The sequence below is a fragment of the Macaca thibetana genome, chromosome 18, assembly GCF_024542745.1.
Source record: "Macaca thibetana thibetana isolate TM-01 chromosome 18, ASM2454274v1, whole genome shotgun sequence".
NCBI lineage: Eukaryota > Metazoa > Chordata > Mammalia > Primates > Cercopithecidae > Macaca > Macaca thibetana.
In genome coordinates, this window is record NC_065595.1 from 10,168,571 (window position 1) to 10,185,596 (window position 17,026).

Genomic DNA, 17,026 nt, shown 5'->3' on the forward strand with positions numbered 1-17,026 from the left:
TGAGAGACTGTCTCTAAATAAATGAATAAATAAATATTAAATAAAACCATGTATGGACCAAAATACTTTCAGGAAGTCTGAAAATAAACTGAGTTTGGGAATAACAGCAGAAACTGTCATTCACTTTCAACACCATTTCCGTCTGCAATCAGTAATGCATTTAACAACATGTATATTTTTAATCTCTATTATCTCTTTCTATTTATTTGCAAGTAGACATTTACAGAGCTGCTCTTTGAATATAATGAATATGATAAATACACAAAATGTTAAATTTCTTAGTGATTTAAAATCAAATTTTGGGTTTTTAAATTTTAAAAAATGTAAATATATAGAGGCTATCGTTAAGTTCATAAAATTAATTTCCAGTATCTGCATGTACTGAAAGCTGGGATGAATTTTTAGTGATGGTTATAACAGTTTAGCTTTAAGTGGGAAAAACTGTTTCTTGCTAGCCATTTTATGAATTGGCTCATTACTGAGCTTTTACTAAAGACGAGGAGGTGGTCTAACACTGAAGTACATATTATGATATCATTGTGCCTCACTTGGCACCTTTAAGTACAAGTAACTGAAGCACAGAAAATGTGACTTGCCCAAGGTCACATAGCTCTGTTGCAGTCTTTCCCTGGAATACAACCTCCTAAATCCTACTGTGTTCCTTCTACAAACTGTTTGCGTTCAGTGAACATATCCCAGGAACTGACACTTCTGCTCACATTCACTGGATGTGGCCTTCATTATCTTCCCAGGCAATGCTTATATCAACTTAGATTTTAGTGGCCTACATTTAAAAAATACTTCTATTTTATAGCATTAGTTTCAAAGAAAAGATAATCTGAGTCATTGGGTTGTATGTATGTTATAATGTCTGTATGTTGGGTCATTTTGATGAGCCTTTGAAATCTGTTACTTTCATTTAAGAAAACTATCCTTGTGCAGCTTTCTTCATATTGTTCGGTTCCAGCAATGCAAAAAAACAAGAAACAAAATTGTATTTAACACAGAAATTGCAGTCTTTTGTGTTAGGCAATGATTTTTCGTATACAGAATCTACTCTGATCTATTTGATTACATTTGAGAAGTACAAACTTATACATATATTCATGCATGAAAGCATTTTCTGAAGTGACATCTAAAGTATCAAATTTTAAGGAAACAATAAATTTAAAAGAATGCTAGTCTAGTTTTTACTCATATCATGCAAGAGCACCACTGATTAGACAAATTACACACTGCTTTCTCACTATCTCTACCTCCTTGGTGTCCTTATGCAGAAATACATGTTTCTTCTTGGGCATGTATATGTGTGGGTTGGTTTTTTTTTTTTTTTTTTTTTTTTTAAGATGGAGTTTCGCTATTGTTGCCCAGGCTGGAGTACAATGGTACCATCTCTGCTCACCACAACCTCTGCCTCCCAGGTTCAAGTGATTCTGTTGTCTCAGCTTCCTGAGTAGCTGGGATTACAAGTGCCCATCATCACGCCCAGCTAACTTTTTGTATTTTTAGTAGAGACGGGTTTCACCATGTTGGCCAGGCTGGTCTTGAACCCCTGACCTCAAGTGATCTGTCTACCTTGGCCTCCCAAAGTGCAGGGATTGCAGGCGTGAGCCACCCCACCCGGCCATGTGAGGTTTTTTCGTTGTTTAGACTAAATTTTCTTTAGTGTTCTGAAACTGAACAATAGTGAGTGAATTGATTAACTGGGATCACAGATCCATTTTCACATTTTCATTATCGACCATAATAATTTGTTCTAATTCAGCTTGTGCTGTTTCGTCACAATCCATGACTATCAGTAAAAAAAAATTTCACAAATAGGCAGGTGGTGTATTTCCTGGCAGAAAGCTGATCGCTGTCAGCAATCATTAAAGCTCTAATCTTAAGATTAATATTGATAATATTGAGTGATAAAATCATGAATTAGAACACTGAATAATAACTTGCAGTTATCCTTTTTTTTTTTTTGAGACGGAGTTGCCCAGGCTGGAAGGCAATGGCGTTATCTCGGCTCACTGCAACCTCCACCTCCTGGGTTCAAGCAATTCTCTTGCCTCAGCCTCCGGATTACAGGCACCCGCCACCACACCCAGCTAATTACTGTATTTTTAGTAGAGGCGGGGTTTCACCATGTTGGCCAGGCTGGTCTCGAACTCCTGACCTCAAGTGACCCGCCCACCTTGGCCTCCCAATGTTTTCTTTTTCTGTTCACCAGAGCTTAGGAAAATCACAGAATTGACAGCTCTGGAGGGCAGCCCATTTGGCAAGTCCCACTGATGATGTTTTTTAAAGCATTAGACAAAGTCTTGATCTTCCTGGCATTTCAACAGCACCCATGCTATTTGTCCTTACACTGTGTACAGAGCTTTCCTGGCAGGCCAGGAGATGGGGACTGTGGAACAGGAGCATCCTAAATGCTGTTTTTTTATACACTGAAATTCTCATTTTGTGAGGGTGTTTGTATACAAATGTTCTTAAATTACTTGCAATGTTAGAAGATTGGAAATGATTGACAATCCCCCCCACTAACACACTTCTTTTTGCTTACTTATTTTTGATATAGCAGAAAAAAATTTTCTCATTCTCAACTGCTCTTTACATGTGAGCATTTTATAATTGCTTTAAACATAAAAGGCACATTTTAAAAAAGAGCACTTTTCATTTAATGTGTGTGTCTGTGTGTGTCTGTGTGTGTGTGTGTAAAACAAGTCCGTGAAAATCTAAAATTATTTCCAGTTGGGGCCTTGTCCATGATTTCAGCCTGTACTCAACCTTAACAGCCTAAGTCACATGGATGCATTCGTGATACCGTTTCTGATGAATGAATTCTATCACAAAGAATGTCAAAACTTTCTTTGATAATGTTGCACATGCACATCAAACCAGCTACAGATACTTTTGGCAATGGAATCCAAAGAACTCTGCTAGCTCTAAGAACAAGAATGATCTCTGTGAAACAAACATTTCTAGAGATGAACATATTCGTTCAAATATCTAGCTTTAATCATTTTCTCAAATATTTGAAACACATTCCTCAAATAGTTCCAGTTTAATATGTATTACCCTAGCTTAATTCTCCCATGTATCTTAAAACTTATAGTAAGAAACGGTTGTTGAGACATTATTTCTCATTTGAGTTTGTTTATCCAACTTTCGAGTAACAATTTTGTTATTTTAAATAGCAAATGAAGGCCGGGCGCGGTGGCTCAAGCCTGTAATCCCAGCACTTTGGGAGGCCGAGGCGGGCGGATCACAAGGTCAGGAGATCGAGACCACAGTGAAACCCCGTCTCTACTAAAAATACAAAAAATTAGCCGGGCGCGGTGGGCGGGGGCGCTGTAGTCCCAGCTACTCAGGAGGCTGAGGCAGGAGAATGGCGGGAACCCGGGAGGCGGAGCTTGCAGTGAGCCGAGATCGCGCCACTGCACTCCAGCCTGGGCAACAGCGTGAGACTCCGTCTCAAAAAAAAAAAAAAAATAAATAAAATAAAATAAAATAAATAGCAAATGAAGAATTAGAGTATTTAAACATTCTTTCATACTTGTTGGAAGTTTTTAAATTTTCCGTGACCACGCATGGTACACCTGTATTCCTAAACATTGGGAAGCCAAGGAAGTTGGATCGCTTGAACCCAGGAGTTCAACACCAGCCTGGGCAACATAGTAAGACCTCATCTCTATTATAAAAAAAAAAAAAAAAAAAAAAATTGGGAATAGTGGTGCAGGCCTGTGGTACCAGCTAGTCGGGGGCTGAGGCCAGAGGATCACTTCAGCCCAGGAGGTTGAGGTTGGCAGTGAGTTGTGTTCACACCACTGCACTCCGGCCTGGGTGACAGAGCAAGACTGTCTCAAAAAAACAACAACAAAGAAAAGTTTTGTGCATGGTGAGGTGGTATCTATATTAAAAAAAAAAAGTATCTGGGAGAACTGGAAAACTTTGCTTTTGGTTGTAGTATTTTGGAAATTGAGGCATTTATCAACTTGAAGCAGCTTGCACTTGGAAAAGGATTAGTTCAGTTTACTCTGAAGGACAAATTAGCCGTAGAGTAATTCTTACTAGCGTTAACCTGCAGAGGGAAGCATAGTTGTGAAATTATTTCTGAATTAAACCACTCTATTGACATGTATGCGCTGAGTGATGGATTCTCTGGTTTTGTAATTTCTAGAAAGTTTCTCTGTTGAGCCTTGCTGAGCCTGCTGTTTAAATGTTTGTTGCATTCTCTTCTGTCTGTCTCAGCACTGATGTCGGTACCCACATATGTGGTGTACACCCTAGTTTTAGACTGCCTGCGGTTACAGTGACTGGATCCCTTATCTCATCTGAGCCATTAACAGCAATTACTTGACTCCAGTCCTTTGACTTGCTTCTCAGTGGCACAGGACAATGAGAAACATACAACATCAACAACAAAAGTGAATTAAGTTTTGTTTAGCAAATATTTTGGCACAACATTGTTAGAAATACTTGAAAGAGTGTGAAGGATATTATGTAGCCATAATAGCAACTCTTGTTATTCAATGTCAGTCGGACATCACCCTCATCCATAATGAACGCTTTCATGGTACTTCTATGTGCTTGGTCTGATTGTAAGCACTTTATATAGATGAATGCACAGAAACTAACAACCAAATGAGTAGAACAATTACATGCCCTTGTTACAGATAAAGGAAAACCAGAGTTAAATAACTTGCCCAAGATGACACAGCCAGTAAGTGGTGGTGGTGGGATGCAAGCCCAGAGCCTCAATGGGGTATTCTTCTTTATGGCAGATAATTACAGTATGTGAAAGAGTTCTTGGAATTCCCATCATTAAAATATAATTTAAATCACTCTGAGCTTTTGCTTGTTTAAAACAACTATAAAGAAGTATAGAGGTTAACTAATAGCAAGTGACATCATGGTTAACCCCATGGTTAATTTTTGTTGAAAACAAGCACCAGCAGATTGAAAATATGGGCTGATGATCAATATGCATGACTCTGAAATAATTTGAAATTTGATATATTTTTCCACTTGATTTTAATCACTAGAAAAGCATCACATTTAGATAATTGTTACAATGGTTTAAAGTTTACCCAAATCTTTCTAGAAGATTTAAGTTTTACTAGCCCTCTCTAATTGATGATTCTTCAGTCAATCCCACAGTCTCATCTTAATCATCCTACAAATGCTCAAGCTACTCTTTCATTTCCATGGGCAGTCCAATGTCCTGTGATGCCCTTTCCCTCCTGAGGTGTTAGGAGGGCTCTTTTTAACCATACCTCAGATGGAGAGAGAAATATAGGATTGAGAAAATTAGAAGTGCATTAAGAATAAAATATCATTTAAGCTACTGTTTTCTTTTAAAAATTTTTATTTTATACTTAAATATTTCATAGAATTTTGGAGATAAAACTAAAATAGTAATATAAAAACTTCATTGTCTTTAAATTAGAATAGACTTATTGATGTTTCACAAAGAGAATTATAGATGCTTCCCAAATACCACCTGTCCTTCTATAGATTAACTCAGATGCATCTTCATAAATCCTAGAGAAAATAATGCTCTTAAGATTATAATCAATAGTCATTTCATTGTTTGCTTTTCAAGCAAATTAGTGATAAAGCTTATAATTTTTCAGCTTGTCATATTAATAAAATTTACTACTTTTAGATTCTTTACTAGATGATTTTTTAGCATGATCCTAAAACTGGACTACCGTTCCAGGACGAGATGATAAACAAATTATTCTGTTGTCAACTAGCATAAACTCCTTCTGCAAACATTTTATTATATATACAGAAAAAGCTAGAAGTTTTAGAGCATATAGGATAAAAATAAAGATTAAAAAAAAAGTGGAACCCTTTCTGGTAAGAACTTAATTTTCCTAGTTATTTTGAACCCATATTTAAATCTGATGATCCAACCGTATGTGGGGACATGCAGGCAGCATTGCTTCTTATTTCATTATGCACTCCACTCTGACATCCAAGGCAACAGATCTTACATAGGTATATGCCAGAAGTGCAGGGCTCACACTTGGTGTCCACAAATAACTTCTTCTGTGACATATTGAGTAGGATATTAGGTGAGAAGGTAGGGTAAGCCCTCAGGATCAGGGCAGGGTGAACACCCAGGCGCTGACATGAATGGCCCCACACATACATGGTGTACATCAGACCCCAGTGACATTCATTTTCAAGCTGATAGGTTACCAAGGAAGGGGCCTTACCCGGGCCTTCTGCTCCATTTCTAGCATTAATCTTTCATGTTGCTCAGCTATGGCCAATGTTGCAGAATGGACCTTCTGATAGATCATTTCTCCTTCCCTCGTTTGAAAAGTGAATAGTCCTTCTCCTGTGTCACACATTCTGTGAGAACAGAGATAGGGAAAGAGATGGGTCTCCATGTGTTCAAGTACGTAACAGTTTTCCACGTAGACAAAACCCTTACCCTTGTGCCTCCTCCTCCTGACCTCCACAGGAGTTAGTGAGGCTGATTCAGCCATAAGCAAACGAACCAAAAAATGTATCTTTAAATGGTACATGAAAATGCAACTTAAAATAAAAATCCATGTATATTTGGATGTCTAAAAAGGAAGCATTCACAACAGTGTAAAGGAACAAAATGATTTAGATAATGACAGTGGGTGCTTTCCAATATTTAAAGATTAAAAACAAATGAATTACAGTATTTTTATCTGCCATTATGATATAGACTATTATGGACAAACTGTTATGCAGTTTTGTCATTTCTGAGAACATATAATAAAATTCTTATGTCAATTCAGGGAAAAATCAGAATGCAAATTCTTTTTCAACTAATTAGAATTACTTTTTAAAAACATTGGGAAAATTCCACTAACAAGTTGTTATTCAGTAGGATTATAGGTAAGTTTTATTAACAAAGGCTAACTCTAAAATGGAAAATAATATTTTAAGCTAGCTTTTAAGAAAGTTTTCAGAAAGACCCACCCAATATCAATATGCTAATATTTGGATATTGGCTATTAACTGGATTTGTGTTGATTTTTCAGGTTACAACATCAAGCAATTTTCAAGTTATAACATAAAAATATTCATGAGGAAAACTTTGAGCACCAAAAAGATTTTAGATTCTTCTCTGATTCTCCAAGGAGTTTTCAATAGAAATGTCTCAAGAGGCTCCCGACATTACAGAGGCTGCAACTGTGATCCCTTAGGGCCCTATAGAGCCAGCACTTAGCTTCTCTGAAAGAGATCTTAATAAAATTCACACAGCGTGAAATGGAAAGTCTGGGGGGAAAAAATGAAGAGTTTTCACAAAGTGAAACAAATGAGCTTCCTTTGTTGATTCAGAGTAAGGAGCATCAGCAACAAACCATTGATAAGTAGTGAGTACATCTTGTTTGAGGTTGAGCTTTTTCATAGTCATCTGAAAAACAGTGCTTATTAGCCTTTGGAAATGAGATAATGGAGGCACAGATTGTTATTTCACACTCAGTCATTAAGATGTAAAGGTTGAGTGCTTGTCCACTTCCTGGGATTTAACTCTGCCCCCCGCAGGAGCTTGCCCGTTTACAGGAGGGATTTTTGTCTCTGAAGTAAAAACTACTGTAAACTTCATCCTTTGATCATGAACTAAGGCATTTCAAATAGCATAAAAAGCAAAGAAACTTTAGGTAGAAGATGCTGTTTCTTCAGTGAAGGTCAAGTTTATGATTTTTGTCAGCCATGTTGGAATAAATGGGCTAGGTGATATGGTTTGGCTCTGCGTCCCCACCCAAATCTCATCCCAAATTGTAATTCCCATGTGTCCAGGGAGGGACCTATAATCCTCACATGTGGAGGGGGAGGGAAGTGATTGGGCGGTTTCATCCATGCTGCTCTCCTGATACTGAGTTCTCACGAGATCTGATGGTTTTGGAATCAGAATGTTTGGAAATTCCTCCTTTGCTCTTCTCTCGCCTGCCACCATGTGAAGGTCCTTGCTTCCTTTTCACCTTCCACCATGATGGTAAGTTTCCTGAGGCCTCCACAGCCATGTGCAACTAAGCCAATTAAACCTCCTTCCTTTGTAAATTACCCAGTCTTGGGTATTTCTTCCTAGGAGTATGAAAATGGACTAATACCCTAGGTTTCCCTTGTTTAAAATGTGTTCTTTTGGGGCTGTTAGGGAACAGATAGACTGTTTCATATCTGTCTAAACAGTCTTGTGGTAACAAGCCAATACTACAGAATATAATTAGGAGAAAGAGGAAACAATTTAGATGGCATTTGACTTGCTCCTCAAAGCATGGTCCACGGATCAGCAGCATCTGCCCCCTGGGAGCTTGTCCAGACCGTCAAATCTAAATCTGCATTTAACACACCCCCAGGTGACTCACATGCACATTATATTTGATAATGATGACTCCAGAACCTTCTCCACAGGCCACCATTTCATTGAAGAAGAGTGGGAGATGACACGTGAGACCCACAGGAGGACACATTAGAAGCTGCATTTGCACAGCTTTTTGAAGACTGATATATAAAACTAATATTAGAAACATATCAAAAAGGGCAAATGAACCCAAAGAATCATTTCCTTAACTTGGGAAAAACAGAGGTGTTAGTTACATTTCAACCCCCAACTCCCTTGCCGACAAGATGAACATTCCTCAATTGCATTTATTTTGTGAAACGGAAAATATGGATGACATATTTATCGTGACTTCAAACTAGAATTCCATTATCTGTAGACAGTTGCAAATGTAATCTCTTTATATCTAACAATGACTTTGTACAAAATGAATGTTTTTTCTTATCTAAAATAGTGTTGGATAATCTCTAAGGTTTCTTTCAGCTCTGAGGAATATTCTAGGGCCTCACAAATTCTAAGAGGTAAATAGAACTGGCACACTTGTTTCCAGAATTTGTTTGATATTGTGATAGGGAAATTATAACAATATAGGACTCAAAAGACTAGGGCACCAATTTCAACCACAATGTTCTAGGCTGTCATATAAATTTATCATATAATTTTCAAGTAGCTACTATAATCTAAGCACCATTTGGGGCCTGAGACTTGAATAGGAGGGAAAAATATATATGTCCTATTGCTTCTGAGGCTTTTGAGTAGTGGGGAAAGGCCAGCAAGAATCACAAACTTACTGTGATATGTGCTACCAGGGAGAAGTATAGGGCCATGAGGACAACTAGGGATTAATCTGAGCCAGTTATTTTACCTATTAACTTCTCACCTATAAAATCACCAACAAGAATTTCAGTTTTTTAAAAAAATTAAATGAAGTAATGTATGTGATAGTGGGCAGTAAAGGGTTAATGTAGCAGTCCCCAGTTGGTTATTCCAACCCTGCACATTCTTCATTCCTATTTTTAGGATGGGCCTATGGCTGGCTTCTGGGATATGATCTCTGGGACCTTTGGAATACTCTACCTGTTTCTGTAAGTCTGAGACCTTGGGCCATGCTGTACCCACTTGACCAGATACATTAATCCCAACAAAGGACAGCCCAGCAGGAATGCCTGTTTTCAGTCTGCTGCAGCCTGGAGCCTGAGTAGCTGAGTCAGTCCTGGGGGTGCTGCATGCCTACATGACTGACCCCCAATAAAAACCTTGGACATCGAGGCTCAGGGGAACTTCTCTGGTTTACGGCACTGCATGTGTTGTCACACGTCATTGCTGGGAGAATTAAGGGTGTCCCCATGCAACCCCACTGGGAGGGGCCTTAGAAGCTTTTGCCTGGACTCTCCTGGTCTTTTATCCCTTGTGACTTTTCCCTTGGCTGATTTTAATCTTATTTCTCACTGTGGTGATACAAACTGTGAGCATAATGTGTTTTTCTGAGTCTTGTGAATCTTCTAGAGGATTATCAAGCTTGGAGGGTGGCCTTGGGAACCCTTCCAGCTGACACTGCCAGCATGTGCTAAGGAGTCAATATGTTTTATGTAGTAGGAATGTAAAATTCCTGGTCTTTTCCGTAAATGTCTGTCTGTCACTATGGAATCTAAGAGAATATCCTCTTTATCCAGTCTTGCCACTCACATCCAGAATCACTTGAAACAACGGTACTTGTCAGACTTATCTCTGTTATGTTCTGGTAAATAAAAAATAACCAGGGATCATGTGGATGTATATAAATGAAGGAAACTGAACTCCAAAGGAGGTGTTCCACTATTCATCGTTCTTAGTTGCTTTCAAGGGCAGAATCAGCCCTAACATGGTGCATGGAGGAATTTTCTGGAGAAAAAATTCCTAGCATTGAACTACTAGACCACGCCCCTTTTTTCTTGTCTAACTCTCAAACTTGGCTCTCTATGAAGGCGTGACTTTGAAATGCCACTCTTTCTTCCCACATGATGTGTGAAATAAATTTACCAAGTCAAAAATTATGGAGACATTTTAAGTGTAGACACTTTAAGATAATTTTTTGTGGGTCTCTAGATAAAATTTTGCTACAGATGAATTAGTTGACATCTGGCAGTTTTGTCCATCTTCACAGCTGTATAATTTCATTCTCCCTAAGTTTTACAATATTGTATACATATTTAATAACCAAATATTCTCCTTGAACACAGAAATTTTAAACTTTCAGTAATGGGGTAGAGTAAGGAGCATGTTCCTAAAAACCCAGTGGTATTTCTGTTCAGTATTTAAAATTTAATGTTTAATTATAGAACATAATGAAATTCTTCAAAGCACAGTTTTTCCACAGAGCAGTTAAAACCAATTAACACTTTTATTCTGTTAACAGTTTAATCTTTATTGTCACTTAACAATGCTAGAATTTTTTTTTTTTTTTCTGCTATGAAAAGATTGGTTACTCTGAGTCAGACTTTGATCTAAGAAACTGGGCAAAATGGACAAGCAGTTTGTGAAAAACAGTACAGAAAAGTCAGTAAAGCAACAGTACAGAAAGTCAAGAAATAGACCCAGTTCATATAATAGTTAAATATATGGTCAAAGTAGAGTCTCAGATCAGTTAGGGAAAGCTGACCTCTTCAACAAACTGTTGAATGGTAGCCATTTGGGAAAAAAATTTGAATCCATGTTTCTTCCTCCATTGATAGAAATTCCAGAGAAAGCAAATGGGGGAAAAAAGCACCATAAGAAAATATCAAAGAATTTCTATATGAACTCAAAGGAGAAGGGATTTCAAGTGAGGATTCAAATAAAGTCACAGAAGAAAAGATAGATGAATCTGCCTGTGAAAATACTTTTTAAAAATAATAGAAATCATTAAGACAAAAACAAGATGGAAACTCAAAACATTAATTTCTCTTGTTTCATCTAGCAACATATTTTAGAAATTCAACTACTTCAGTAGTAGTTGTAATAAATAGTAGTAGTCAGTGAAGAATAAGTTACATTGTTTCAGGGTTTACACACATGAACTTTTTTAATGCTCAAAGAACTCGATGAAAATTACGAAAAGTAACTATTCAGGTGAAAGTAATATGTGGAGTGTGCTAATATTTGTGTAAAAGTGGGACAAAATTTCAGTTAAATAGGAACAAGTTCAAGAGATCTATTGTTCAATGGTAGTGACTATAGTTAATAAAAATATATTGTATACTTTAAAGAGGGTGGATAAGTGTTCTCACCATGGACACTATGTGAGGGTGATGCTTATGTTAACTAGCTAGATTTAATCATTCCGCATGTTTGTGTACTTCAAAATATCAGGTTGTACACAATAAATACAATTTTATATCAATGTAAAAAATGCATGGGAAGAATGTATATGCATCTTTGCATGTGTGTACACTAAACTCTGGAAGTATGTACAAAAATTGTTGGGGAAAAGTGAAATAGATGGGGTTTAAGTATAGAAGGAACATTTTCACTAATCTTTACATGAATGATAAAATAAGGAAAAGTTATAGATTTATTTACAGTAAATTTTTTTTTTCATAGAGACAACGTCTTGCTCTATCACCCAGGCTGGAGTACAGAGGCATGATTATAGTTCAATGCAGCCTTGAACTCCTGGGATCAAGTGATCTGCCCACCTCAGCCTCCTGAGTAGCTGGTAGTACAGGCTGACACTGCCATGCCTCTCTATCCTGCTCCACCATAGTAACACATGCTTATTTCCCCTTCTGCCATGATTGTAAGTTTCCAGAGGCCTCCCAGCTATGTTTCCTGTTAAGCCTGTTAAGAACTGTGAGTCAAGTAAACCTCTTTTCTTAAATTACCCAGTCTTGGATACTTCTTCATAGCGGTGTGAGAACGGACTAAATATGCCTACAAGGAAATCTTGGTTTTAGTCTGGATTCTACTGCCAACTAGCTTTGTGAAATGCCATTTAACCCTCTCAAATTCAGCTTTTAAATTAAAGAGCTAACATTAAACCATATCTAAGATACACATTTGTGCCTAAACTCTACAACTCCTCCACCTGTGTACTCTGATGACACAATTATAGTCACATTAGTTAAAATCTATCTTTTCACATCTTTTCAAAGTTTTCATTTTACCCTATTCTATTTTTTTCTTGCTCTTTCTTTTTTTTTTTTTTTTTTTTTTCTTTAACTCAATAAGATGACTAGTTGAGTCTCCCTGAACACTCTGGAGTTTGGCTTTAGTAAATATTTGAAAATATATACATATAAGGTACTCTTCTATTTACTTTATGCCTCAAAAATTCAGAATAAAAAAACCCAACATGTGAAGATGTGACGTAACTCATAAGACCTTAATTACCTCAGTATATGATCACAAATTATTACCATTATCCTTATTATATAGTTACAGGTTAATAAGGATTTAATGGGGAAAAAAATTTTAAAAGATTTACAGATTTTATATTTGCCCTGTATACATATCTCCTGGAGGCTTTATTGTAAAGTTATCAGATATTCCCTGGCAATTAGGAATTTTAACATTTTTAACTCCCAATGTTAATCACAAAAAGCCCCTCGTGTATATCTTAAATGTTTGTTGACCCAAGCAAATGAAAATTATCAATATAATGGCTACATAAAAAGTATTGATTTTTATAGTTTCTGATAGGAAAAAAAAGAAAAATAAATTAAAAAACATTGTTTTTGAATGGTCCCTTGGTGGTAGTGTACTTTTCCGAATGGAGTAGATAAAACAGTTAAATACACAGAAGTGATACGTTCTTATGTTCCCAGCTGGTATAGACTTATTCTATTTTAAACTTGTTTGAGGGCATCTGAATGTATCACATGGAGCAGCTACTGATCTATACTCACACCTATTTTTGTGCTGAAGAGCTAATAACAAAAGACAAGCAGAAACTTGAATTCTGTCATTTATGAAGTAGACTTTCCTTTTAACATGAATTTAACTGCCATGTTACGATTGGGACAGTTTTCAGTTTGTCTCAAATTTTAATAGTTATTTAGTCTCTGCATTAGAGAAGAGTTATGCTCTTTTTCACCATTTTGAGGGGAACCTAAAAATAAGAATTATATTTCTTCAGAGCAAAAAGAGCATGTAATCAGGGTTTAAAATTACATTTGTATTCCTCTTTTGCTTTAAATATAGTTAAGATAATTTTTTAATCATGTGAAAGATCCTTTCAGCATTTCAACTGACTATAGAAGACAAAGTATCATAGCCAAATAGAAAGTAAATGTAAGACTGGATTTGATTTGACTAAGGATTGACTTTTCTTCTCAGGTTATATTCATTTGTCAACATATAATTTTTGGGCACCACCCACTTGTCTACTTGTCAGGTACTATATTAGATTAGATTTTCAGAGATAACCATATTTTTTCAATGGAAGATGTAATATTTTTTAAAATCATATTTTTAAAAACATAATTACCATTATGAATTATATTCTCATACATATGCATTTAACTTTTTATTTAAAAACTCTGAGTACATGATTATATAAACTTATAGAGATTAAGAACTTCTGAATTTATTATCCTTATTGTGTTTTCTCTAGAGAGTTTCAGTTGACAGATCACTGATAATGCCAACTAAAAAAATACAGTACTTTATCAAAACAAGCTACCCAGTAAAACCACAAAACACAAATCATTCTAAGATACTCAGAGCAAATACCGACTGGTATTATAAAAGATGTAGGCATATGTTTGATCTACTCAATTTTTAATTTTTAACATTGTATTTTGATATATTTATTGTAGAGCTAGGGCCTCTCTTACTCAGGCTGGCCTCAAACTCCTGGGCTCAGGAGATTCTCTCACCTCGGCCTCCCAAAGTGCTGAGATTACAGGTGTTAGCCATCACATCCTGCCTAAGCTACCAATTTTTAATTTCTTTTGAAATAGAAATAAAATTTACTGAAATCATGAACAAAATGAATCTATATAAGGTTCAAACATTAAAGAATTTCAAATACAATTACCTAGACGTTTTATAATTTCAAACATCAAATGTTCATTTCAGCTTAGTGGATTTTCAACCTTAAATTTTTAACTTCATTTTAACACATTAAATTGTATTTCTTAAAATAATCTTCATTGAAAATGTTAGTGAATAGATAGCTTGAATCACCTTCAATGTAGATGCTAAGAAGTAGAGTACGTATCTCCCTATCAAATAAAAGTAGCAATCAGTTTGTATTATTCCTTGATATCTTTGATCTTCTTAGTTACACAATGTTAGGCTCATCATGGTTCATGCTAATGAATTCTAGTTTAGGAATGGACCAATATCTTCTGTTTCTCCTGCTGAATTAAGTATAAATCTGTATTATAGTACTTCTAATATCTCGTTATCTTTATTTTCACATGACTTTTTCCCAACTAGACTTATCACAAGTAGATAGGGAGGAAAATAAAACCTATAGAGGCTGGCAACTGAGTCCACGAAAGGGGATGTTGGTGTTTGAGACAGGGTGGTGGGTTTCCACCCAGGATCCTGTAGAAGTCAGAGCAGGCTGCTTGGTGCCTGGAAAAACAGGAGCATTCCTAACTGTTGCTTTGACTCCAGTTTTAGCTTTTTACTTGGCTGGATCTTATTATCTTCCCTCTTTTCCTTCCATATTGATTGATCCTTTCTCTAAGCTTTCTGAAAAACCTTGTCATATTTGTCCTTCCCATCATCTTAACATATGTTTATTTTGTTCTTATTTCTTCTTATGGCTTCCTTCTTTGACCTTTAAAGACCTTCAAAAAGAAGAATCTTTATTAGATTTTACAATAAAACTTTTAGAGCCACTCCAATTCTTTAAATTTGAGAATGACGTCTTTTTACCTATCTTATTTGTTTGCTTCCTAGATCCCATTTTCACATTTTCATTTGCCCTCATATTTGGGGGCATATATCCAGATTTGGTATTTGAACAGATTGTGTGTGGGAATTTCCCTTGGCGGAGTGTATTTTTCACTTCGGTGACAGCCAATTCCTATTCTTCGGTTGGTTGGAGTCTCAACCAACATGCACAGAGTTGCTCCTAATCCTCATTTCTTACTGGTGCCCATCTACCTCATTTTGGGAATGGAATTGAGATAGTTTCCCACCCTCCTGTTAGACTTCGTGATTCTAACTGTGAAAGAAAAAACAGTAAAGTCTGGTCAAGCTGATTTCAGTTAATGTTTTGAAAATAAAACCTTCACTTTTTGCTAAAAAGACAAACACGTTGGTAGAAAAGAACAATTGGGACAGTTATAATGAAGGCAAAATAATTTCTTAATTGATGCTAATTCAGGTAATGGTAAAAAAGCAGAAACAATACAAAACTTGAGTCCTTTAATAGAATAAAATGAAATAACAAAGCCAGGTTTAAACCACAAAATACAGGATCTTTGAAGTGAATTGACCTGTATTTAGTACTTGTATGTTGTCTGTGTGTTAGTATGTCTGTACATGTATATATGTGCATTATATATGTGTGCATATGTGTGTATATGTATAACATATGTATATGTATATTATATTGGTCTGTTTCTCTAAAGGCTTCCTAATTAACACAGCTTGTATATCTTTGTCTTCTGACTTCTCCGGCCCTCTTCTGAGCCCATGGAAATCTGATTCTGACCCTGGGGAGCTCAGGTGAGGGGTGAGTAGGATGAGTGGGATGCATTGCAGGTGCTGTCCTTGATGTCGCACAAATCATGGTGGTGCTTGAGAGATCAAATAATAAAGAAAAAATGCCTTTTAAATGAAGAATTTTCTTCTGTTTTTGTGTTTGCATCACTACAGACATTGCTCTTCAAGTTATCTTTCTCCTGAGATCCAGGTAGACTTTCACTCTCTGAACCAGCTTGTAGTTGAGAAGATAAGAAAAATGCTGGCCAGCAGATCCAAGGAGACCTCTTCTCTTCCACAAACAGCTGCAGACACAGCAGAACTTGGGTAAAGGAGAGCAGGAAGTTACTGTACTGCAATGACTTTACTTTTTTTTTTTTTTCCAGTATACTAAGGACTTTTCTCCACTGAGAAATTATTGTGGACATTTTCCCCTAATTTGCCATGGAAAGTATTATTACAGCAAAAGAAATAGGAAGTCAACATTTCATTTCTGAGATTGAGTGAGATTTGAGTCACTAGCCAGGCAGACTTTGATGAATTTGTAAAAGCCAAATCTAGATGATTAAGTCAGCTTTGCTATAAATCAGAGCTAGAGGGAGATTAGAATATGATTTAAGAGGCAACCTTGTTCCATCAGGACCTGGGTGACTGTGAGAAAAAAAGTTAGAAAGCATTGGGTGAGACTTGTATATCCCGATGTCTGTTATCTGAGTGAACATTCTGGAGAATGCAGGAATGTGAAATAAATTGGTCTCTAGATAGGTGAGCTAAAGGCTACACTCCTGACTCCCCATTGCCTACATCTGGCTGCAGGGCATCCAAAAATTTCAACGTGGAGGACTTGGAGTCGAAGAGCAGGGTGTGAGAAATCTAGGAATGAGGAAACTGGCCAGGATCAGGGGTTTCAGTGGGGAGTGACAGCGCATCTGCAAAGCCCAAATCAGTTCAGTTATATTTATTACAGCAGATGCCAGCCTGGAACAGACCAGACCACACGAGGCTTGAATCAAGGGTTCCTTTTATTCCATAAAGTCATGTAAGATTTTTGTGTGTTTCAACATCAAACTACATGAAACTAGGAAG

At 36.5% G+C, this 17,026-nt stretch overlaps 1 protein-coding gene across 2 annotated transcripts in view; it reads right to left on the minus strand.

The window, feature by feature from the left end:
* Positions 1-17,026, minus strand: part of DOK6 (docking protein 6) — a 437,100-nt gene that overhangs the window by 102,326 nt on the left and 317,748 nt on the right. For both annotated transcript variants that reach the window (XM_050767818.1, XM_050767819.1), the window contains exon 6: positions 6,213-6,351. In XM_050767818.1, coding sequence (XP_050623775.1) covers positions 6,213-6,351 — 139 coding nt within the window. The remainder of the gene's footprint in view (positions 1-6,212; positions 6,352-17,026) is intronic.